Source organism: Melanotaenia boesemani, chromosome 4, assembly GCF_017639745.1.
Source record: "Melanotaenia boesemani isolate fMelBoe1 chromosome 4, fMelBoe1.pri, whole genome shotgun sequence".
Classification (NCBI taxonomy): Eukaryota; Metazoa; Chordata; class Actinopteri; order Atheriniformes; family Melanotaeniidae; genus Melanotaenia; species Melanotaenia boesemani.
The window spans coordinates 28,702,813-28,726,967 of NC_055685.1; the positions used below are offsets into that span (position 1 = coordinate 28,702,813).

Sequence of the window (24,155 nt, forward strand, 5' to 3'; positions counted from 1 at the left end):
CTAACACATAACACATAACACTCACTGTGTCCCGAGTGGTCCGTGGTTAAAACTGTTATTTCATTTGCTGTAAGATACAAAAATTTATTTCAGACCTTCAGAGGCTCTCGTAACTTTGTTTGTGATTTTCTTTATAATTTCCTTATGATCACAGCTGTTTACTTGCACTAAATAACCAGTTTACAACAATGTCAAAGAGCAGTTGCAAGAATATATATTTACATGCAGGGAATTAAGAATAAAGCCATCGTCTTTTACAAATTTTTCAGTGTCTGTTCTCAGTAGAATAATATGCCAGAAATAGCACCAGTCTTTTAAGTTATTTCCACATTTCTGCTTTCCTAAAATCATGATTATAGTATACAGCTGCAACAGTGGCTGACAAAATTTTACAGGAAAACGGCTATGCTTTGATTTAGACCAAAGTCAGAAACAGTTGCCAGCCCTCTGATTAAGTTGTGGAAAACTGTTTGGGTCCCACTTGGAGAGGCCAAACATATTTGTGTGTAAAATGGCCATGCAAAGGGAAAGTAAAAAAAATAAAAAAAAATAAACTAAACTCTATGTATTCTTGGTCTAGGTACAGATAACAGGATGCTTGAAATCTGCATGTTATTCAAGTCTTTGTCAGCAGCTGTACGAACAACAGAATGTGTGTTACTCATTGAGGAGAATAGACAGTGTGTGTGTGCCTGCAGGAGAAAAACAAGATCTCTAGGGAAAGGTACTGGCAAATCGTAGCATTTTTCAAATAGTCGAATATATTGTTAGTCTCTCATTTTTCTTTTAGCTTTATTTTATGTTTATGTAGACATGTTAAAAATTTCCTCTACATAAATGCCAGCATCTCCATCTGCGATGAGACTAATGTGTGTGTAGGACACTGGTGAGAACATTCTACAATGCTAAATAACATTAAATTATTTAACATTTAGTAACCAATTTTCTCTGAATACCAAGTATAAATAAAAATGCTTTCAGTGTGGTTCCAGACTTTGGTACCTCATTGCCATTTTACACAGAAACAGAAACTTTAGAAAAGCAGAAGATGTTTGGAAATGTTACACTATCTAGTTCTCATTTATAGTATGTGTAACCTGACATGTACAAACTACAAACTTTAGAGGAGTTTTTCAGATGTCAGGTCATGTTACTTTATTTACAGAAAATACACCGTTAATTTTCTGAGGAACAGTAACTATTGATCGGAAAATATTTACTTGTGTTTATTTGGGTGAAATTTTTATAACTGAGAACCATATCGGTAAGGTTGTTGTGATCCGGTGTTGTGAGCTGACAAACTGTACCTTGGGAAACATCCAGCTGAATGACACTGGTATGATCAGGGAGAAAGCTGACATCAACTCCACACCAGTACGTCCCGCTGTCATTTAAATTGAGTTTATCCAACCTGACGATGAAGAAGGCTCCTGTGGTGTTGTCGTACAGAGAAAAGCGTCCATTTTTCTTCCACTCCATGTGTTCGTGTGCTCGTATCAGTGGAGTGGAGGAATCGTTATCTTCAACTTGATAGAAGTACTTAGCGTTGTTCTCCCAGCCTTGTTGATATTCACATTTGAAGTCAAATCTTTGACCCTCCATGCCAGTAACTTTTGTGGTTTTGATACTAATCACAGCTGTAAGTAAATGTTAATGTTAGTATTTGCTCAGAAGGTTTACAATAAGTTGTTTGACATTCACGGTCAGTTTACCAGACACTGATTAACCCATGTACTGTCATCCTTAAATGAGGATCTCATTGACAAAGGTTTTTAGATTGGATTGATGATCTGGGAAGCTTGGCCTTGAAGTCAAAATGAACAATAAAAAACTCACCTTGAACTTGTTGTAAAGTAAAGACAAGAACCAGAAAGATTCTCCATGAGAGCCAAGCTCTTCCCATCTCACCCAGTTTACCTTTAGTCCACACAGTTAGATTGTTCACCAGCTATACAAGGAGGCAGTAACCTCTGGATTAAAGAGTGTCAGGTGCTTTTGCCTTTAAACCTCTTCCTCTTTCACATATCTAAACTTACTGCTCAGCCTATTAAATCATGGTAGCTAATGTGACTAAAATAATATATCTTGCAAAAAATAAAAGCTTGCTATCTGTCAGACAGTTAGAACCACTGAAGTTGCTTTGAAGCCCCCTTTAAATGTTACCCATGTCAATCCATATGTCTGAAAGATTATTGTTCTGTGTTGTAATGATTGTATGTTGTATGTTCCGCAGAGTAGAAACCTGTTGGAAAACAGTATTATACTAAGGCCTGATTGCTTTTAATGCCTTTTTGCTAAAAAGAAATACATAAATAACTAACAAAATAAATAAAACTATATAAATAAATGTTTCATCTTAAACATTTTCCTTCACTAGCACACAGAAATCATTCTAATAGGGTAATCTCATCCTCCTCAGTAGGACCAACATAAGCTTTAGCTATACAAAGTATGATTAGAAGGTGTAACAATAATTCACAGTCTGATGTAAAGTTAATGTAGAAGGGACAGTTGCTAAGCACTGGCTTCAAAATATCTCAGATCAATTTAAAAAATAAACAATAATAAAATTCTCTCATTAAACACAAATACATTTTTTATGAATCTTTAGTGTTATTAGATTCTCTCTTTCTGATCTGTGTGGTTATGGAAAATAATGTGGTAACGAACATCCTTGTCCATATTTGGCCACTTCCAGCTTCAGAAACACATGAGGTTTCACTATGTGGCTGTTAACAAGTATGTCACAGATTTCTTCATTTAAGCAAATTTAACAGAAGTTTGTTGTTTTAGTTTTACAGCCCATCAACTTCACTACTTCAAATTTACAGTCACATCATAAAAGTGCACTAAGTTTCCAACACAACAGAAAAACAATACAGCAGCTAACTATTTAGCATTCATGGTGTTTTTTTTTCCAATGATACACTATTGTTTGCCTGCTTTTATTGGGTTTTCCATTGCAGGTAGAATGCACTACACACTACCGGTTCAAAGTTTGGACACACTGCCCCATTATGCTTAATGGGACAGTGTGTCCAAACTTTAACTGGTACTGTACCTGAAACTGTCAGATTTTTTCTGACAGTAAAAATCTGACCGGTCAGTATATATATATATGTATATATATATATATATATATATATATATATATATAAAGTGGAAAAAAGCATAACAGGTGCCCTCAAAGATTTTTGGGCAACTTCAAACAACGTTTTTTAAATTAAAAATTTAAAAAGTAAATAAAAATACTTAAGTATCAATGTAAGCCTTATATCCATACATGTTTGTTTATCACAGCATGGCAGCTAGATTATTATTCTGCTGCCTTGGTGCTGACAGGACAAGGTTAAAAGTAATAATGATCATAATAATGAAATAAAAAAAACAAACAAACAATAATAACAAAAACATTTTTATTAAAACAAATTTGCTGGATGCACTGAGCAACTTATTCTGCTGCTAACAGGTGGCAAATACAATGACAGTGTTTCAGTTTTTTAAATCCATTACAGAATATATTTAGTGACAGTCCTTTCTTTTTAAGTGAGATTTTATGACATGCATGTTAGTAGTCAGTGTTGTATATGATTAGGTGTCAGAGTACTCTTAGTTAAACAGCTGAAACCTAAAATGATTTATAGTTTGAGTGAATGTTTTTCTAGAGACTTATATGTAAGGGATAATGCTTGCTTATACCATGGTCACTTACAAAAGAAATAAATGTTAAATTGTTAAATCCATGTCGTTTTTCGCTGTTAAAATCCTAAGTTACTCACAAGAAGCGGCTGAGTGGATTATTTCGTTATGACGCATTGCCAAGGTAACTGGCTCTCACACAGAACCTGCAGCTCGTTCGGCTCCAGCTGTTGTATTAGACCTAATCAGTGGAAGGAAGGGAGATGATTGCTTAACATTAAGTTACATGACACAAAGATAATTTCAGAGGGAAGGTGCAGCACTTACAGCTTGTGTGTGTCCAGAGGATGATACGACATTTTGTTTCAAACAGTCAAAGTCCACAGATAGTGTCCTACATTGTTCAATAAGGCTGCAGGCTGCTTTCACAGCAATGCCACGTCATGATCTGGTGTGTCTCCAGCGGTGACTCTTACACGTTTTTATAATGTTATCCACCATTCACTCTGTCTCAAGCAAGCAAGTAATAAAGGTATTCAAGACAGAAAGACAGGCGACAACCTATTTCAAATTAAATGCAACACTGCTGTTGATTGTGACATCTCATAAAGATACTGGCATGTCCATAGTGGCGTTTGAAGGACGGGGATTTAACGTTTGTGGACCCTGACCACTGCTGGTTGGGACATTGTGGGACGACAAAATGTTGCTCCATTCTCGTCTCTTCTGGACTGACGGAGCCCAATAAGCCTGCAAAAAAGCCTGCACAAATTTCCCTGCAAGGGATTAATAAAGTATTTCTGATTCTGATTCTGATTCTGATTCCGACTGCTTTCACAGCCATGCGCCGTCACAGACACGATCTGGCTTGTCTGCAGAGTTTCTGTTGCCAAGGTTACCAACTGCCGTTTAGTCATCGCAATCATTTACGAAAATAAGGCTATTGGTCCTAAACTTCTTTTATAGCTGTCCATTATCACTTTTTAATGGACACCCAACAGCCAATCAGAATCGAGTATTCATCCAGACCATGGTATAACAGGATTTAGACAACAGGTGGGTATTCCACGAACATAGCTAAAGAAAGCCAGGCTGTATTGGGAAAGCCTTGCTTAAACTAACACCATCTCTGAATTGACGCTCAAGCAGTTCCACTAACACATTCCAGCTGCATCTACTTGAGGCTAATTCAAGTAAGGTTTACATAGCCTGGCTCTGTGGGAGGTCCTGAGGAACGTAGGAAGCCCTGACGAGTGGTTGGTAAAAAAGAGGAGCTGGCAGAAAAAGAGAACAAGCCGAGAGCTGTCATTTCCTCAGCAGCGGAACAAAGAATGCTGATGGAGATCAGTGACGTGCGGTGGGGTTCATGCTGGTACAATTGTAAGAACCGAGAAGAGCATCTTATTTCACTATTCATCCAACAGCATGCAACTATGCCCCCTTGCATTTTCTTATCTTAAAAAGCATTTTTAACACAGATCAGTGGAAAATATTAATATTTATTTCATGTACTTTTTTTTCTTTTATATCATGATGCCTCTCCTGACCGCACATCACAACAAAATAGTCCACTCAGCCGCTTCTTGTGAAAAACTTACGATTTTATGGGTAAAAAACAACATTAACGCAAAAATAATTTATTTAATGTTTTTTCTTTTTCAATGGACCATCATGGTATAAGTGGGATACTTCGAGTCGGGTGGTTCACGCCTCTGCGTAGTTCATTAATTTATGATAATGGTCACCTCGTCGGGCATTATCCCTTACTTAATGAATACCACGTTCCTCTTCATTTAATTTCATATTCATTACTTGTATAGTTGTGTTTCATTAGTTACACTGGCACTGACAGATTTATTGATTATTCAAGACAAAGTAATGATATGATAAGCGTTGTTTTTTTTGTTTGTTTGTTTGTTTTTTAACTTTTATACAAGAATGAGTGACGGGAGCGCAGCATTCTTCCAGGTGGAAATTTCTTTTGGGAGTCTGTATCAGACCTTTGAGACACAGCTAAGCTAACCTTGAACGTTAGCCTGCCCCATGCAGGCTAGTTCTGGTGCATGAGTTACCATGGTTACTCTGCGGACATTGAAAGAAGCCACATTGCTGGAACGGAACTCTGGCCAGACTTATTGAGATAAGCTGGGCTTTCCCTTAATCCAGCTTCGTGGAATACGCCCCAGGTAGGCTCCTGAGACACCACCCAGAACCCCAAATAAATAATAACAAAATATCACTTAACAAATGACATTTGCAAGCTCTTTTATACCAATACTCTGTTCCTTCTTTTATCACTCTCACTGAACCCTTCCTCAGTTGGCTAAATGCCTTGACAACAATAACTGCAAAATATTCTGTATAAATTATACTATGTTAATGCATTTTAATTTCATTAGAACATATTACAAACAATGTAATCATATGACAATAACAGTGTATTGTATTATAAATATAATGTGTTTTAATTTCCTATGGGGATAAATAAAGTGTTTATTTACTTCATAAAGTTAATAATTAAGATAGCTGGAGGAGCACAGTCGTCCATTCATGTGCATATAAAGATCTAAATCAATAACATTGAAATTATTTCTGATTTGTTTTTGATAAATCTAAACCAAACCAAAGGCTTGTGGGCTTTGGGCCAGTGGGTTCACTGGAAGATGTGAAGAGACAAAGAGATGCATTGCTTGCACTGCTTTCTGTAATTTCTTGTCTTTTTGGTGTCTTCACATTTGTGGTGTCTTTTGGTGGTCTTGAAATCTTTCTTTCAGGTAGTGCAGAAGGTAAAGGATTAATGTAGATTCTAGTGGGTAAATCATGGTTGTTTTGTTGATCTGCAGGTGGATACCTGGATCCCGCAGTACCTTCAGAGAAAGAAATGTTTTCATATATGGGCATGTCTTCAGCAGTTCCTGCTGATGGTGCTTGTGGATCTTGTGTGTCCTGTTGCAAAAAAAAAAAAAAAAAAAACACGTCTTAGCAGGATCTTTTGTGCTCCACACTTAAGGTAAGTTTCACTGTTTTTCTATTAAATCAATATAGTAAAAAAAATTAATAGTGATATAGACAACTGTATAAATTAATTTCTTTGGCTTCCACTTATATCCAGAATAAAATTAAAAATTCTTCTCCTCACACAAAACATTCTTCATGACCAAGATTTGGTTCATTTCACAGATTCTTTCCACTGTCATCCAATGCATGCTAAGGATGAGAGATTTGGTACAAGAAGAGGTTTGATGCAATCTGTTGGTTTCCATAGCGAGGAAATATTTTTTAATAATGGGCTTGTATGAACATAGTCATTATAAATTGGACTAAAGCAGATCGATTAGTTTTAATTATTATAATTGGACTACGATAAATTAGGCTTAGACTGTCTGCAAAAGTGTCTTGAGAATATTTGTTGTGAATTGGCTCTATATAAATAAAGCTGAATTGAATTGAATTGAATTGAATTGAATTGAATTGAATTGAATTGAATTGAATTGATTGTGGTAATTTATGGGTTTCAGAGGTACTAGTAGATATTTTGTAATCTATCCCCACAGCAAAACATGAAATCGTTGCAAAATATAATCTATATGTTCATGTCTGCAGACAGTTGTTGCTGTTTTTAATGATTTGTTTGTTTGTTTTCCACAGAAAAACATGTGACTTGATTTTGTGAAATAATCACAAAACTGCTGTTTCATCACATTTAATAAGTGACATAGTCCATTCTTTTGTTTGAGCTACACAAAACTAAAAAACAATAGAGCCAAGTAAAAATTTGCCCCAAACACTAATATTTTAAAGTAACTATATCTGGAAATATCAATTTAGGTTTTGTTTACTGTTTTACCCATAACAAATGACTAGGAATTAGAAAAGTACACAGTTAAAGTTAGTAAAACTGTGTTACAATCGACATAGTAATGTATTGCATGTAAATATTCTTTTCCTAGATTACTGGACACAGAGTCCCAACCTCACAACAATACATTACTTTAAAAGTTTATTCATGACGTTTAGAAAAACATATAATTTGTGTTCATGACCATTGAAGTTAAGTAGCCATAAATCCTTAATTCCCTTTTGTGTAAACCCCAGAATGGAAACTGAGAATAGTTGGGGCTAAACACACTGTCAAGCTACAATGTCACAGACAAAAAAGAAGAAGCTTCTGGAAAACCCCTCTTCATCATGTTCACTTCTGAAACCAGGAAAGGAAACTGTTTACTTAATTTGCTGCCAGATACAAATATGTTTCTCAAACGAAGCAGTCGATTTGGTGATACGAGATATCTTAACATGGTGATCTACCTTTTCTTGATTGTTCTTATTCATACTGCTGGGGTCTTTGCTAGTGGAGCACACATGTGGTTGACATTTTGGCATTTTCCTGAGATGTATAGCCAGCAGCAAGATAGCGAGTGTAGCAACAGCCCCAACTGCAGCATACAACATGGTCCCTGAGTAAACACAAGAGAAGTATCTTATATGATCACATTCATACTCAAGCCATAAAACACGTGATCACATAGAAATGTACCTAGGCTGATGTTCTGTTCTTCTTCATTAGTGAAGTTTTTGGCTGCAAGGAAAGATAAAATATGACTTTATAAGTTTATATATTGTAAGGTTTGAAATCTAACTATACATTTCTTTCTACCTGTTGAGAGGTTTGTTGGCTCACTGGTTTCTGCTCCAGCTGTTAGCTGTGTTGAGTTTGTAATTTTCTGATATGTCAGTGTCGACGAAATAACAGGTTCAATAGTTGTACTAAGAGCTGTATTGAGAAGAAAGTTCCTCAGTTTACAATATTTATATTTATATACTATGTAGATAAAGAAATTAATTGAAAATCCATCTAACTACTGTTTTTTTATGACAGTGTTTTCATAAATGCCAATAAAAAAAACAATGTATTTTATGGAATTTATACAAGGTCAAAATGAAGACACGTTGCACATACCTTTGTGTACACTGAGGTGAACTGACGTATATGTATCCCTACCCCACCTATCCACTCCACAAAAATATATCTGCGAGTCTGACAGCTGAAGGTGCTTGATGGTCACGGTGAAGGCTCCATTCCCAGAATCCTGCAAAGTTATCCTTCCAGACTCTACACTTGTACCAGGTGAGACAGCTACTAGTATGTCTTCATTGCTTTTACATGGACTCTTGCAGAAGTACTTATCATTATTAAATGCATGTCTGTGAGTGCACTGGAACGAGATTTCCCCCCATTCATGTCCTTCGACGTTGATCTCAGCAGCCTCTGTCAATGTAGCTGTTAAAGTTACATCATATGATCAAAGATTGTCACATCATATCAAATGCTGAAAGAATGTTTAAATAATTCCCGTATTCATTTACAAAAACTCTTACCACACAAAAGACTGTAAAAGATAGAGAAGGTCCTCATTTTGGCAAAATTCAAGTTGAGCTGTTGTTTCTCAATCTCTGTGGGCTCTGACGGCTCTGCACCTGAATTTGTTAAGACTGTGTTATAAATCAGGTCAAACGTAAAATGGTTCATCATCAAGTAAGCATGCACAAATTAAATTCCAACTAGACAGCCCCTTCACACAACATCTTCTTCCTGTGGTTTTAACTGCCTGACAACAAAGGATGCAACCTGTGGGTGTCAACAACCTATCAGAAGTAAGAGGACTAGAGGTGTCTGCTTCATGTATGCAACTAGTTTCACACCATCAAACCATAGGATCAGTTTGGGGATTTTGCAGGTCAGTTGAATATAAAGCAAATAAAGAATTGAAATTCGAGTACTTCTCTGTATTAAACAAGAACATATCCTATTATACTTTTGACTACTTTTCACAATTATACTGTTACAATCAATAAATCAAGAAATAATGAAAGATTTCAATTTAGCAGCTTTAGCGAGGGACATATCCCAACTGTCTAAAACCACACTGTGCAAAGCAAGAGCTAAATTCTGTCAGGAGCTGATAGAAAATGTTAAAAGAATCAAAAGTGGGATTATACTGATGATAAATTCATTCTTTCGTTTTCTGGAAATAAACACTGCTGTCAGCAACTATTGCTGGAATGTTTGTGAAGTAATTTAAAGTACATGTTCACATGCTGAAAAGATGTGTCTGCTGCTTCAAATAGCAAATGAAATCTGTTCCTGTTAGAAACAAATTTATATATGATGATAGACTTGGTAATCAGAGAAACATTGCAGGCATCCTGCATGTTGATTTCATTGTACTAAATGAGAAATATGAGGTTGGGGTTTGCAACCACTTAGCTTAGCATAAAGATTGTAATCAGGTGGAGGCTGTTAGTTTTGCTCATTTCAAGAACTGCATTTTCACCCTTTTATACCCACCTTAACAAAGATAGGCTAACTGTTAACCTGGGTTGTAAGACCAGGTCTGACTACAATTTATACAGGAGGTGATTGTGGTTTTGTAATGTGGGTTCCCTTTCAAGTACAGTAAGTGATGCACAGTGCAGCAGACTTACATGCACATAAAAACATTTAACATTTGTTTAACATTTCCTTTATTAACCCTACTATTTAGAATAGAATATAAATACTTTATTAATCCCTTCAGAGAGCCCTAAGGGAAATTTGGGTAATTTTTACATACATACATACATACTGTCCTGGTCAAATTTGACCTGTTTTGACATTTGACAGCAGTTAAAATAATAATAATAATAATAATAATAATAATAATAATAATAATAATAATAATACTCTAAACTTCATTCTTTTTGCCTGAAATATGATGTGAACTAAAATACACAAAAATGTATATATTTAAAATATTTTAAAATGATATACTTTTGTATAAATTCTGCAAATTTTTGTAGACATTGTGGGTCAGATTTGACCTAAACCTATTAAGATAGGCTTTGAATCACTGTGCACCAAATGAAGAAACATGGAGAGTTTAAAGGGGGACAGTGACTCTATTACAAGAACTGTTTGTGGTCCCATCACATTTACCCGGGTTATTGCTGAGAAAGAAAACTGCTGGTACCAGAAGTTAGTTCAGAAGGTGCCTTGACATTCGATTTACACCTGCAATGCAATAAAAAATAAAAAAATAAAAAAATAAATAGATTCAGAAATTCAGAGTCAGTTTAGGAGGTTGATAGTGATTTGGAGGAGTGGTTCCCAACCTGGGGTCCGCGACCCCCCAAGGGGGTCCCCCAAATAGAGCACAGGATGTCCCTGGGACTTTGAACATTCAGAGTCCTTGTGATTAATGTGCAACCATTTGCCTATTTTAAGGAAAAAAAGCAAGGTTATATGTTGTAATTTTAATTTTGCTTTACTGAAGGACAGGACTCAGCCAGAATTACTGATGGTGAGAATCTCACTTTTGAAAGCATAAAACAAAGTATGGTTTCTGCACCGGGTGGGACAGGGGGTCCATGGCTTTTTAGTATTTGCTTGAAGGGGTCCCCAAGGAGAAAAGTTTGGGAACCATAAACTCATTTATTTAAAACTTCTTAAGTATATACTAACTGCTTGATCCACACACACATTCGTTCCCAGATGGACACATTGGAGGCGATGTATGATTCAGTGTCCTGCCCAACAACACAGCTAATAGTCTTGGGGAAACCAGGAATTGATTCACTGACCTTAGAGTTGGTGGACAACTGCTACCTGAGCTACGGTCACCTGAATGAACAACTGTTTAAAATGAAGGTACTACTTTATATTAAGCATTTGATCTTTTAATGTTTTGTGTTCTGAGGGAGGAAGGTTGAGCAGGTGATGTAAACAGTGTGGTGACTGATCTTTCTCAGTTGCTGCTCCAAATCTGTGAAACAAGCGACCCCCTGATCTGCATCTTATCTTATCTTGGCGACACTTCTGTCTTATTGATCATATATGTTTTTATGTGCTGTAAAACTTAAAAAATACATTTTCCCTGCTCTCTCAAACATTTATTAAGGATGAATCATACATTCATTAATGACATAAAGGCTATTTAGACTTTCTCAATTGATGTAAAATTTAAAATCTGGTGTAGATACTTACTGTGGGGGTAAATTCTTCAATTTTGACCTGGACCATACTATGATGGCATAAAATACCAACAGCGTGTAAAAGTTAAACATCAAAGCAACTCAGAAATCCTTGTGATTCTGATAAAAGCAAGATAAATTGATATCACTTGTGTCAGACTTCTCAAATGCTCACGTTTGCTTATGACTACTTCACGCAGTTCCAAAATGGACTAAATTTTACAATGTTACATCATGAAACATGCATCATACTGACATTTTATTGTTTTTATCCCTATGAAAACATCTGCTTACATGTGAAGGTGACTGCTTTCTTCTTTTTATATTTCTTTAAGGTTGATAAATGCAGCGATGCAGCAGAAGCCAGCTGACAAAAAATAAGTCTTGCATGTTTATCTGAGAAAAGAAAGTCAATATGCTTCCTATTACTTATGTGCAGTGCCCTCTGCTGGTAATTTGGTGACACTGTTTTGGATTTTGTTGGGAAAAACTTAACATTAATGTCCTCATTGAACGTGCCGTCAGCTCTGTATGACATGGATTATTGTAAGAGTTTGAATAAAAGGCCTCTTTAAATCTTTATATTTTGTACAGTCATGCTGTCTATAAAGTAAATATTTATATATTGAACACAATATGTGAATACAGTCATATAGAATTAAATTCAAATAATTGTCCTTCATTTGATTGAAAACACAGAGAGTGGGAGTACAGAGTAGTCCCTGCTCAGTCCAGGGTTTGGGGATCCAATGCCTCATAGCAGGCAGCATATTGGAAGTTGTCATCAGGACTGGGTTCTGGATGAGCCTCTAGTTCCATAGACTGCAGCCCCACTGCAACCTGAGATGATTCCATGTTTGCATTTTCCTCCCCCTGTTAATAGATCATCATTAGGATTTATTTAATCTCAGAACCTCAAAGGAAAGAAAAAATAACTAAGTAACAAATTAAGTAATAGTTCACCTCGGCTTTGTTTCCTGCTGGTCTGTCTTGACCTGAAACAAAGAAGAAATAAGATTTTCTTGACTTTTTGTGTACTTAAACACTGAATAGCTCTGTTTCTTGAGTTTAACTCATATATCTCACCTTCATTACTCCGCCAGTGTCTGTAGAATATGAGTGGTATAATGGCACAAACTAGAAAAGCCAGGCTTCCCGAGACAATAATGACCACTGTGGTGTCTGCAAACATCATACAGTTCACTTAAATCAGAAGAAAGCAAGTCTCTTAAACAACATGAGAATATTTCAAATCAATTCATTCATTAAAGCTTATCTCATCTCCAGTGTCACTGGAACTGGGAACTATCAATTAGCTGTGCTGTTGATATGCTTTTGTGGTCTATCCACTTTACCTCAGTAAAACTGGACCAAGAATGCAGTACTGAGGTTGTACAGGGAACCCTACAAATTTTTTTTTTAATCTATGGTGGAGAGTGCAGTTTACCATGTGGTCATCTCTTGGGGCAGCAACATTTGTGCCAATGAGTACGTAAGAAAAAAAAAGGATAAAGGAAGCTGTGTCTGTGCTCTGGATTGCCCTGAAGCTCCTGGAGCTGACTGGGCAAAGATGAATGTTGCAAATTGCACATCAACAACATAGCAATTTAAACAGTTATCTTCAGACAGAGGCTTCTTCAGGCCTAGTGGAAAAAGTACCAGTGTAAAAAGTCATTCCTGCCCAGCAATAGCCTTACACAATGACTCTATTAAAAAACTGTTTGGTCTTACTTGTTTTTCTTTTTTTTTTTCAATCTTTTTTATACCAATAATATTTAATTCTGTTATTTAATTTCCCGTAGGGATTATTGAAGCGTCATGTCAAAGAGGCCAGTTCTTTTTAGTATGTAATCCTGTGTCTGTATTGCTGATGAGTCTCTCTTTTCCAAAATATTTTTGTTAAATATGTTTTTGCAGTTTAAATATGTAATTTAAATGTATTTAAAATAAAGTTTAATCAGGTAACTTTTTAATTAGCTGTGGTTACAATGCTCATTTTAATCCAACAGCTGATTACTGTGCAAAAATGAAGAAAATTACTCTAAATATTGACTACACAATCTGGAGGATAAATTATATATTTTTATATCCCTTTTGAATAAATAAAAACTAAAAGCACTAAAAACTGATCATCATGGCCATGTCTGCTATAAAGTTTTTTCTTCTCTAGATGTGATGTGTCAGTATTGTGTTTCTAAGTCCTGATGTCTAACATAAGCACAAAGAGACCTTTCCCTTTAGCAGCTTGATGAAAAAATAACCGTCTGACATCAAAATCCTTGCATTTATCACAAACCTTTCTCATGGTGGACATTTTGACCTGAAATAGCTCAGGTATGATAACAAGGGAAACATTTCCCTTCTGCACATGAACATTCTGTTTAACTTACAACTTGGAACTAAAACATCACCCTCACTTATAAACCTGTGCTTGACCTACCATCTCAAGTCAAAATGTTTTGCTCTTTACTGTTTCAGTCTCTTATTGCAGTAGCCTTGACTTAAATACCTGTGAGGTTGGTTCCTTCTTGCTGAGTTTTTTTCTTCTCTGCTGGAGACAGGGTGAATGCCGTTGGTGATGATTCAGAGCTGAATGGAACGCTGCCCTGGGGTGGAGTTGCTTCCTCTGTCTGCAGGGTGATATTCATGGATGGAGGGAGTCCATGAGGAACAGTGGCATCTTTGAGACAACAGGAAAGAGCATGACTACTGAGGGGATAATGTGTTTGTATATGTGTACTCATGTGATATTGTTAATGTTTTTGTGTATAAACAAATAAAGAATGCATCACAAGATGTACCCTACAGTATGCATAGATTCAGAATTTCTGAGTTTACATCAGCTTTATGTCTTTTGTTGGAGTTTGTTACACAATTTGATCATCTTAATGTGGTTGATGTTGTTGATTTTACTATATGTAGGTTTTCCTATGTTCACATAAAATGACCAAGTAATTATCTTACAGTAGCCTACAGTTAAAGTAACCAGAATATTAACAGTTAACAACCAAATACAGAGAAGCTGCCATTGAATAGGAAATTATTTTATTGATTTGTTACATCTAAATGCAGCCCATTGCTGTCAGTGTGGAGTGCTGGTGGTCTGACTTGTGTTTTGACCACAAATGGAGCCTAAGAGCATTTATTCACTTGTGATTACAATCTTAGAAACGTAGCAAGAATTTGGCTGCCTCACAAGAAAACATGACCCTGTTTTAACCCCATTAACACCTGCTCTAAAATTTGTTCATCAGACCAAAATCTTACCATCTAGAACTCTGAGATTGACTTCTTGGTACAACAAGTTAAATGACCTCTCCACTCCACAGACATATCTCCCGGTGTCTGCCCTCCTCAGCCTTGTTATTGTTACTGTGAAGACTCCTTCTCCTTTGTCAAACTCCATAATGTATCTTCCTCGCAGTTTCACATCAGACGTCTTCATCTCCGTCTCAATAAGAGTGCTTTCCCGGGAGCAGACTTCTCGGCAGAAATACATTCTGCTGTGTTCGGAGCTGCTGTTTGCAGCCCAGCTACCAAAACAGGGGATGGAGATCTCGCCATCAACACGGCCGCTTACTTCCAGCACATCTGAGGCCTCCAAGCACACAGCTGCAGGAGGAAACAAAGAGCCTGGTTACAGCTGGTGTCTGAGAGCTTCAGCACAAAACTGTCAGTGATGCTCACATTGTGCAGTGATGCGTTTATTTATGCTATGGCCTATTGGTGGTTTAAAAAATTGACTTCCATTGTGCACATTGAAGTTTTTTTTATTGTCCCCACTGTAAGAAAAGACTAAGTATTTAAGTGCATTTATAAGTACCTCATCCTACACAGTGAAAATAAGCCAGACAAAACAAATTTGTAAAAAATGATTTTGCCTCTTAACTCTTCAGGAAAATCCACTTGTCAACTGGAGATGTGTTAGTGACACCATTATTTTAAAAAGGGAAATAAAAACTTTATTTATTAGATTTATTCACTTACACAATCATACAAATTATTAAAACTCTCATAATAAAAAGAGTCTACATTTTAAGCTTTCTTTTTACATTATTTATGTCAGTGTTGTAGTATTGACATTATTCCTCCTTTATTACAAAGTAATACTAAAGCTTCATGCTGAAAATATTAAGTTCACAGAGTACATTTTTAAAAAATACTTCCCTCTATATATAAAGTCCATTACCAGTTGTTTTTACATTACCTGTCAAAAGTCTGGACACACTTTTCTATTAATGGGAAAGTGTGTCCAAACTTTTGACTGGTAGTTGTATGACATCTAATAGTCCTTGAGTTGGATGACTTGGATGTGAATTATATGGGATGCATTTGAACTCACCTAGGGTTTGATGTTAAAATCACAACTGATTACATATAATTAAGTGGCAAAATACCATTTTAAAAAAGATAAATGAATGAAGTTTCTGTTTAGCAAATGAATGAATTAATAAAATAATTAATTAATTAAAGTTAATTGCTTCCACAAACCAGTAAAGTTGCAGTTTGCATTAATCTCTCTTTGAGTTTTGACTATTTTGAGCTGAAACATCCTCCATTTATTAATTTGACTTGCTAAATATTTTATCTTTTTTTGAAGAAATTTATCTTTGTGGACTTTATCATGTGCAACCACAAAACTACTACATTAACATGACAACACATTTCAAGCAGTGTGGTATGAAATAGTATAGAAATAATGTATGCTTATAAGGAAACTATAGTAATTACTTAAATTCAAATGGTCATTATTCCACGGAAAATTTTAATTAAAATATATGTAATTGGATTTTGTATTTAGATTTTTCTTTAATAATAGTAGCATCACTGATCAAAAGAGAGTACAGACAGTTTTCCAACTAAATAAATTTTCTCCTGATGTGTTTGGCCTGTAAAATATGTTTTTTTAATGTGTCTTGCATAAAATATGTAGACTTTAGTGTGAAACAAAGGCAATTCCACATCACAATGACTTTTAATATTTCTGGTATAAGGAAAAGAAGGTCTCTGGCTTTTTAGTATTTCAGGCTTTACATCACGTTCGCCTTGGCTGACACTGTAACCCTGAATGCAGTGACACACTCTTTGAAAGAGATTTGTATTTGAAGAAAACAAAAATCAGTTTACACAAACATGCGACAATACACTGCTGTCAACTCCTTCTTTGTAAATCTGAGAGACATAAACAGGCCTGATTATCAAAATAATCCAAATATTCATCAGACAAGGCCAGTTTTAGTGTGTCGGTTGTTTGGAGGCTGTTGTTCCACTTATTGAGGGGGATTTTTTAGCTTGCATAAAGTGAAAGGGGATGAAAATGCAGAGTAAAAAAATGCCTCTAAAGACAGACACGTATGAACCATATAAGTCAGACTATAGTATTCTTACACTCAAATCAATGCCTACAAGTAGATCTACGGGTCTTCATATAAGACACACCCAGTTTACATAAAGCACTAGATTTTTGGGTGAAAACACGTTTGCAGAGTTGCAGCAAAAAGAGAATACACATCTCTATGAGAATAATGTAACAACAACTAATTCACATTTGATCACAAACAGGATTCAAACCCATTCTCCTGAGCAAAAGTCCAACTTCAGCCCATTCAGCAATCACATACGACCCCTGAGATACATCTGAATGACCATAGTTATTATGTCATTTCTTTTTGTTGTTGTAGTTTTTTAACAAACAATGTTACTACCTACCCACTTTGAGATCAGGATTATTTTGAGATCATATTACAGGGAAGGTGTGTATGGTAAAGTTTGGCTGACACATTTAAATATTTGTGCTAAATCTGAACAGAGTCTAGTCTTCTATTTTATTTACTTAAATTAATGATGTGGTTTCACCTTGCTGGTTGCTTTTGTCAAAAATGTAAAATCAAAGCCACTTAAACTGAATTGAATCCAGAACTATTTTTTTTATTGTGTAATATGTTACAAGGATATTAGAAAAAAAACACAAATTTCCATCTAATGAATCACCAACACACATTTGAGCTCTGCATTGATAAACGTAATATTGATTTTTTTACTCAACAACTTGTTAAATTTCTTTGAAAATGTAAATATTTCAATTCAAGATCATAGCATATCTAAACTGTAACTTAAACAATTCCATTTTAAGATAAAATTAAGATATAAATGATGGAAACTTACCTGAGATGCAGCTGAATGTGATGAAAAGAAGAGCCTTCATTCTTTCATCACAGGTAAGAACAAGGAACGCAGCAGAAAGAAACAGCTTCTAATTAGTCATCTGATTCACTGCCAGTCAACATGGGTGTCCTAAAAGGTTGTAAAAGAGCCACACAGACGTGCTTGTGCAGCAAAAGACTGCAGCAGCCCGTTTGCCCTCAGCTTATCTCAGTATGAAATGGGCATGATTCAATTTAACCGTACCTCTGCAGCCAGTTTTTATTTCTAACAGAAAATATACAGCATACAGAGGTTCTTCCTTCTCTTTTTCACTCTGCTTGGAAGAACCAGCTCATGACTGCAAAAGGCTATAAAGTCTTCAGTGTTCATTTAAGGCTCCCCAAGCTGTCTCTATGAGCCTCAAAATGTCTACAGTACATTAGGCTGGAGGGTATCAAACTCAATGAGCAGTTTGTCTGCTGACTGTGTCACGGGTATCTGAGGGCAACCGGAGGACTGTTTGATACAGCATGATGGCACAGTTAGACCAAACTTAACACTAGAAAACCATGCTTATTTTTTAGAAAGAAAAAAAATCCCAAGGGACTGCAGGAAAATGGGTAAGCTGAGGGGGCCGACTCATGTTAAGCTTTAAGAGGAAGGCAGGCTCTTTCCACATTTCTTTGGATCTCCACTGGCTTAGAAAAATGAGCTGTTACACGTACTGATACTAAAGTCACCTTCAGTTAACAAAGATGAGCACATCTGTGCTTGCTAAGTGACTTCAGGGTCACATCTTGATTTTGGAACTCCAGGTTCCAAATAATTGGATCGGGTTTGTTTAGACCAGGGATCCACCCAACTCCGGACCTCTTGAGTCAGTGTCCTGCAGGTTTTCACCGCGTCCCTGCTGCAACTCACCTGGTTCAAATAAAATAGTTCCCCAACAGCTTGTTGTCAAGGTCTGCACCCACCGCTTAACAACGTATTATTTGAGTCTGGTGTGCTGCTGTATGGAGATAGTGAAAAACTGCAGGACGCTGGCTCAAGAAGTCCAGAGTTGGTGATCCCTGGTTTAGAATAACTATGAAAATATTTGTGTGTGTGTGTACAGATTCTAAATAATTTCCTGGCTGTAACTCATAAGGGATACTTAAGATGTCTTTATTACTTAAATATAATTTTTTTGTGAATTTTTATCTCCCACTAATCAAAGCCCATATAAATTTAGATTTAATTTTACAGCTTTGGATTTATGCAAGCTAATTTGAGAAATGCCATACTCTAGTTTTCCTGCTGTTCTGATATTTGCTGGAATTATTGTTATTAGTGTTATTAGAAGCAGTATGAATGTAGTTATTTGTAGAAGCAGCAGACAGCAGATCCAGTTTGAACATCAGCCCAACTCGTAGTGTTTTTGGTTTTACAAAACAATCCAACTTTTTAATTAAATGTCACTTCTCAATACATTTACATGCAGTGAAGGTAATACTGTCTGCATCTCAACAGGTATTTAAACTGATCTAATGCTCCTTGTCCCAGTATAAAAGGACAATAAATATATTCATTTATTGACATGTCAGACTCTGCTACAATTAGTGGCCACATGCCTCCTTTCATCATGTTGATATTGTGCTTTTTCTTTGGTTTAACTGCAACACTGTTGGTCAAAATACTTTTTAAACAATTCAGCCAGCAGCACATCAGTATCGTGTTGGGGTTTTGGCAGCCTTATAGCTTTGCACATTGTTTTCTGTTGATACTGGCTTCTTACTTACTTACTTATGGAACAATGATCCAGGCAGGAAGTGTGAAGCATGGCCAAACACCTTGGCCAGTTTGGATCCATATAGGATTACACTTTCAGACTCGTTATCTGGGTGTTCTGGTCTGATCTGGACAATTTCAGTCAGACTACCATGTTACATTTATTTTAAAAGTCCAATCTGAGTTAATTTGGCTTATTAACATGTAAACATACCGACTGGTATTTTTTCCATGCAACAGTTTTTTTTTTCCCCCTTGGTGGAGGAATCTTATTCTCCAGAACACGTTTTACATGTACCCTTTCCCCTTTCCTTACTATGTAGACAATCAAGGGAAACCCTCCATGCTTTAATATAAAAGCAAACAAGAGCAAACATATCAATAAAAACTTTTATTATAGAACAAAACATCTCGGAATATGAAATAGTGCATGTGTATTTTCTATGCTTATTGTACTATTGTTCAAAATATAACCTTACTCATAAAACCAAACACCACTCATTACTGGTCACATATTTACAGTCTAAATGTGAAATGTTGCACTCATCCACACTGTGATTTTCCTGAAGGTGAGATTTACGTGGAGAGCCGTGTACATAAATGACCGTCTGACCCCTGAGTCCTTACTCTATCCTCCTGAGACCTGAGCTTTAGTTTGACTTGCATTAAGAGATTTCTTCTAGCTTTTTGGGGTTAGGAGGAATCAAAAAATAAAACAAGGATGCTAGGACTCAGGAGGCTAGTCTGCAGTGAGTGCATATAAACATCCACATAATTATCCAAAAGAAATAGTTGGCAGCATAGTGCAAGTCCATCAGGTCTCTTTTTTAGGAACGTGGAAGAACGCCAGCGATGGTGTCCCGAGCGTTCTGACTGAGTCGTTCTGGGAATTTCACCTCATACTCTACTATTAGGTCACCTCTACGATCAGGTCGTTTGGGATAAGGCAGCCCTTCCGCGCTAACTCGTCGCTTCATTCCTGGGTGCACAACATCTGTTACTGCCACAGGTACTGTTCTGCCGTCCAGCGTGGGTACGTTGACTGTGCAGCCACACAAGGCCTGATGAGAGAGAGGAATAAAAAAGGGGGGAAAAAAAAGGTTAAAGAGAAAAAAAAAAAAAACTAATAAAAAACTTTTTTCAATTATGATTTTCTACAGTTTTTATATTAATTAATTTTTAAGACGTTTTCTCCAACACTGTATACAAAGTTAAACATAATCTCGACTTACATCTCTGAGGGAGACCTTGGCAGGGTAAATAATATCAGAACCATCCCGTTTGAACACAGAATGTGTCTTGTCCTTCAACACAAACACCACGTCAGCTGGAATGTTTCTTGGAGTTTCATCCCCCTCTTTAGGAAATGTGATTTTGGTGCCCTCTTTCCACCCCTTCCTGATTTGCACCTCCAGGATTTTCTCTTCTGTCCGTGTTGTTCGGCCATCAGGGTTCAGCCTTTTGCGGGAGATCTTCATTTTTTTTGTGCAACCTGACAACACTTCCTCTAGTGACACCCGGAGATCGTGAACCACAGGTGGGTCCTGCTGCTTTTTTACTACGCTAGTCTGACCGCCCATTCCTCCCATGCCAGTGCTGAAGGAGCGCGGGAAACCTCCCATTCCACCGCCTCCCATCCCAAAGCGGGAAAATGGGTCGTCAGTGTCCATGTTCTCATCCATACCGCCATTGCGGGCACCACCAAAGAACTGTTCAAAAGGGTTTCGTCCACCAAAAAACTCTGCAAAGATGGCATGAGGGTCGCCCTGGAAAGTGTAGCTGTAAGTGCCTGGTCCACCACCACCACCACCAACAGAGGGGCCTCCACCTTTTAGACCTGGGTAAGAAAAACAAGCTGGTTAACATCTGCAGCAGAGGCTATAATCTTCGCATGATGTTCAAGAGACAAAGTCTATTCATCGAACAGAAACCTTGAGCTATTCTGTTTGTCCGTTAACGTAGAATTCACAAGACACTGTTTGCTTATTTTACCATTTTGTATTAAGGTTTTAACATATCACTTATTTGTACATAGTTTTGTTAAGGTTGCAACAATAAGAACTGTACAAGTTAGATTTTGATCTTACCAATGCTTTCTATTTAAGTTATGCAAACCATGTACCTATTCCCATGTACCTATTGCTATATATATATATATATATATATATATATATATATATATATATATATTCCTATTCCTTTATATATAAATAAAGGAATAGGGAATATGTACATGGTTTGCATAACTTAAATAGAAAGCATTGGTAGAAAGCTATCTATGAAAAAACAAACACCAGAAACAAGGATAACAGCTAAACAGTCACACTGCCAATCCAGGTAAAAGCATAGATGTAGTTTAATAAATCATGGAAATGTAAACTCCACTATGTACAGACACCACTATAAAATATGTAGGAAAAACATACAACATTGCATGTCAGTTGAAAGGCCTGCTAAAATTATTACTTGTCTGCCTCCTTATATGGAAAAGGTTTTAGGCTAGAAAGTATGAAGATGAAGGGAAACGCCAAACTCTTATGTAATACAGCAGAGGCATTAGGCTGACTTATAACTGAAAATCTAGCTTGTAATTTTCATTATTTACAAGGTATGATTTGGCTAATTAAATTAGCTATCTAAAGGGGAGCCAAACCTAGATTTTAAGTATGTCTGTAGTTTTCTTTTATTTATTTATTTATTTTACAGCCGTTTAAAAAATATCCTGTAGCCATGTTAACACACCTGGTGCCAATCTCCAGAAATGCTTTTCTTTTCATTTATAGTCATTAGTATTATTTATAAACCAATTCCAAAGTTGTGCGTGTGAATACCCACAGCTCTCTGAGACCACCCACTGTGTTCAAGCGTCCCTGTCCCAAATATCAACCAACTTTAGTAGCATCATCATAGCCACGTTGCATGCTAACCACTCCTCCTCCTGTCATATTCACAACCTTCCAGCTCCTCTGACCTCCTGTTAATATATTTCTGCTTTAGTTGGAGTGACTTAATAGGGCCACATTTAGTGTGAGTTGTTCTGTTAAGCGGGTATTCAGTCTCTCCCGGACCGGAGACAATGCTTGAATGGTGGATTAGGGCTCAGAAAGCGCCATGACACGCAGAGTAACAACGTCGGGTTGGACCTTTACACGTTAGTAAGGGTCCCGTTGTCTCAGTAAAACGCAGTTTATCTAAACCCATGTGTTAACTTTATACTATTATTAACAAACCAGTTGTGTACACTACACAGAATTGTTAAAAAAAAAACATACCTTCTTCACCGAAACGATCATATATGTCTTTTTTCTTTGGGTCGCTCAACACGTCGTACGCTTCGGCAATCTCTTTGAATTTCTCCTCGGCTCCCGGTGACTTGTTTTTATCGGGATGGTATCTTAAAGCCTGCTTCCGATAAGCCTTCTTTATGTCGTCATCCGACGCCCCTTTCTTAATTCCCAATATTTCGTAGTAGTCCTTGCCCATCTTGACCGTCTAACGGCCTGTGTAGTATAAACTTGAAAAGCTATTAACAACAGTAGCTCTCGTCCCTCCTCTGTCTGAACTCTGCGTGCAGCGCTCCGACTCTTTTCCTTATAAACAGCGTGGAAAGTTCCAGACTTTTCCATAACCAGCCTGAACAATCTCAACTGTGACGTTTCACCAGGGACACGCCCAACGGGACGCCTCGCCATGCTGCTTTCAATTGTTGTCGGAAATACTTCTAAAACTCACCCTGCATGCGTGTTTCCTCATGCCGATTGACTTTGCCAACCCGTAATGTGGCTTATAATCATAGCAAATGTCATGAAAAAGAAAACCCATTTTAAGATATTCTAAATACTTTACTTTTAGAGGTCAAATGATAAATAGACAGACCGAATCCCCTCACAAAACCCTTGAATAGTTGGCAGGATCTTTTGTTAGGCTGGGATGTTAGGCCCCAGTGGAGGACTACTAAATTCCCTGCACCAGACTGACTGGTGAACTGGGATATCTCTGTGGTATTCTGTCCTCGTGAAGGCTTGAACTTTCTTTTTCAATAAAGCCATTGTACATATCTATTATCAGGATGGAAGAAGATACACGAGATACAGCGACTGTCACCTTTAATTAAATTAAGCTTCATGAACTGGAATTCAACACAAAAAGCAAGACTAAATGCTATGCAACATGTTGTACAGGCATGCCATAACTGTTATCTTTTCAAGTTTATAGTTGAGCAGCTTAGGCACCACTCACATTATATTCAAGCTCCACTATCACAACACACGGTGGGCAGTTTGTTTGAAATTGTGAAACAGTTACAAACCATACCCTCTCTATTTTATTTGTCTCCACATTCATTTTAATGTAAAAACAGGGGGTGTCTCTAGGTGTAGCTCCTTTTATTAAAATAATAATAATTATAATATAAAGTTTTACTCCTACTTCCAGGTATCGCTCCTTAAAGCAGCACTAACTATGTAAAAGTAATATGAGCAGCCAGCATCAGTGTATGGTCTTACCTTTAATATGGAGCCAAGTAAACAAATAAACCCAAGAAAAAAAGTCACATTAATATTATATAGCATCAAAACATTAAATTTGCTTTTGTA

At 36.7% G+C, this 24,155-nt stretch overlaps 3 protein-coding genes across 4 annotated transcripts; all 3 read right to left on the bottom strand.

Annotated features, from left to right (window-relative positions):
* Window positions 1-4,337: 4,337 nt before the first annotated feature.
* Window positions 4,338-9,176, bottom strand: LOC121637864 (CMRF35-like molecule 8). 2 transcript variants are annotated; one of them, XM_041982197.1, is made up of 6 exons: window positions 9,019-9,176; window positions 8,600-8,920; window positions 8,297-8,413; window positions 8,177-8,218; window positions 7,948-8,096; window positions 4,338-6,585 (listed from the first exon to the last, which is right to left on the bottom strand). In XM_041982197.1, exons 1-6 carry the CDS (start codon window positions 9,170-9,172, stop codon window positions 6,226-6,228), a joined length of 1,143 nt encoding a protein of 380 aa, XP_041838131.1. In that variant the 5' UTR covers window positions 9,173-9,176; the 3' UTR covers window positions 4,338-6,225. The 2 variants fall into 2 exon arrangements, with proteins under 2 accessions (XP_041838131.1, XP_041838132.1); XM_041982198.1 differs by having other exon boundaries at window positions 6,252-6,594; window positions 7,943-8,096.
* Window positions 9,177-12,375: 3,199 nt separating this feature from the next.
* Window positions 12,376-17,887, bottom strand: LOC121638017 (CMRF35-like molecule 3). The gene is made up of 6 exons (XM_041982437.1): window positions 17,815-17,887; window positions 14,917-15,261; window positions 14,159-14,329; window positions 12,736-12,831; window positions 12,613-12,644; window positions 12,376-12,522 (listed from the first exon to the last, which is right to left on the bottom strand). Exons 1-6 carry the CDS (start codon window positions 17,852-17,854, stop codon window positions 12,376-12,378), a joined length of 831 nt encoding a protein of 276 aa, XP_041838371.1. The 5' UTR covers window positions 17,855-17,887.
* A 2,051-nt stretch (window positions 17,888-19,938) lies between these two features.
* dnajb1b (DnaJ heat shock protein family (Hsp40) member B1b) lies at window positions 19,939-23,180 on the bottom strand. Its single transcript, XM_041982207.1, has 3 exons — window positions 22,833-23,180; window positions 20,793-21,397; window positions 19,939-20,621 (listed from the first exon to the last, which is right to left on the bottom strand). Exons 1-3 carry the CDS (start codon window positions 23,041-23,043, stop codon window positions 20,388-20,390), a joined length of 1,050 nt encoding a protein of 349 aa, XP_041838141.1. The 5' UTR covers window positions 23,044-23,180; the 3' UTR covers window positions 19,939-20,387.
* Window positions 23,181-24,155: the final 975 nt, after the last annotated feature.

Coding starts and splice junctions, on each gene's coding strand:
- dnajb1b (XM_041982207.1), bottom strand. CDS start 23,043: ATGGGCAAGGACTACTACGAAATATTGGGAATTAAGAAAGGGGCGTCG. Junction 21,398..22,832: donor TGATCGTTTCGGTGAAGAAG/GTATGTTTTTTT, acceptor TTTCTTACCCAG/GTCTAAAAGGTGGAGGCCCC. Junction 20,622..20,792: donor CCAAGGTCTCCCTCAGAGAT/GTAAGTCGAGAT, acceptor CTCTCTCATCAG/GCCTTGTGTGGCTGCACAGT.
- LOC121637864 (XM_041982197.1), bottom strand. CDS start 9,172: ATGATGAACCATTTTACGTTTGACCTGATTTATAACACAGTCTTAACA. Junction 8,414..8,599: donor TCACCTCAGTGTACACAAAG/GTATGTGCAACG, acceptor TTCTCAATACAG/CTCTTAGTACAACTATTGAA. Junction 8,219..8,296: donor GCCAACAAACCTCTCAACAG/GTAGAAAGAAAT, acceptor CTTTCCTTGCAG/CCAAAAACTTCACTAATGAA.
- LOC121638017 (XM_041982437.1), bottom strand. CDS start 17,854: ATGAAGGCTCTTCTTTTCATCACATTCAGCTGCATCTCAG. Junction 14,330..14,916: donor CAATCTCAGAGTTCTAGATG/GTAAGATTTTGG, acceptor GTTGTCTCAAAG/ATGCCACTGTTCCTCATGGA. Junction 12,523..12,612: donor CAGCAGGAAACAAAGCCGAG/GTGAACTATTAC, acceptor ATCTATTAACAG/GGGGAGGAAAATGCAAACAT.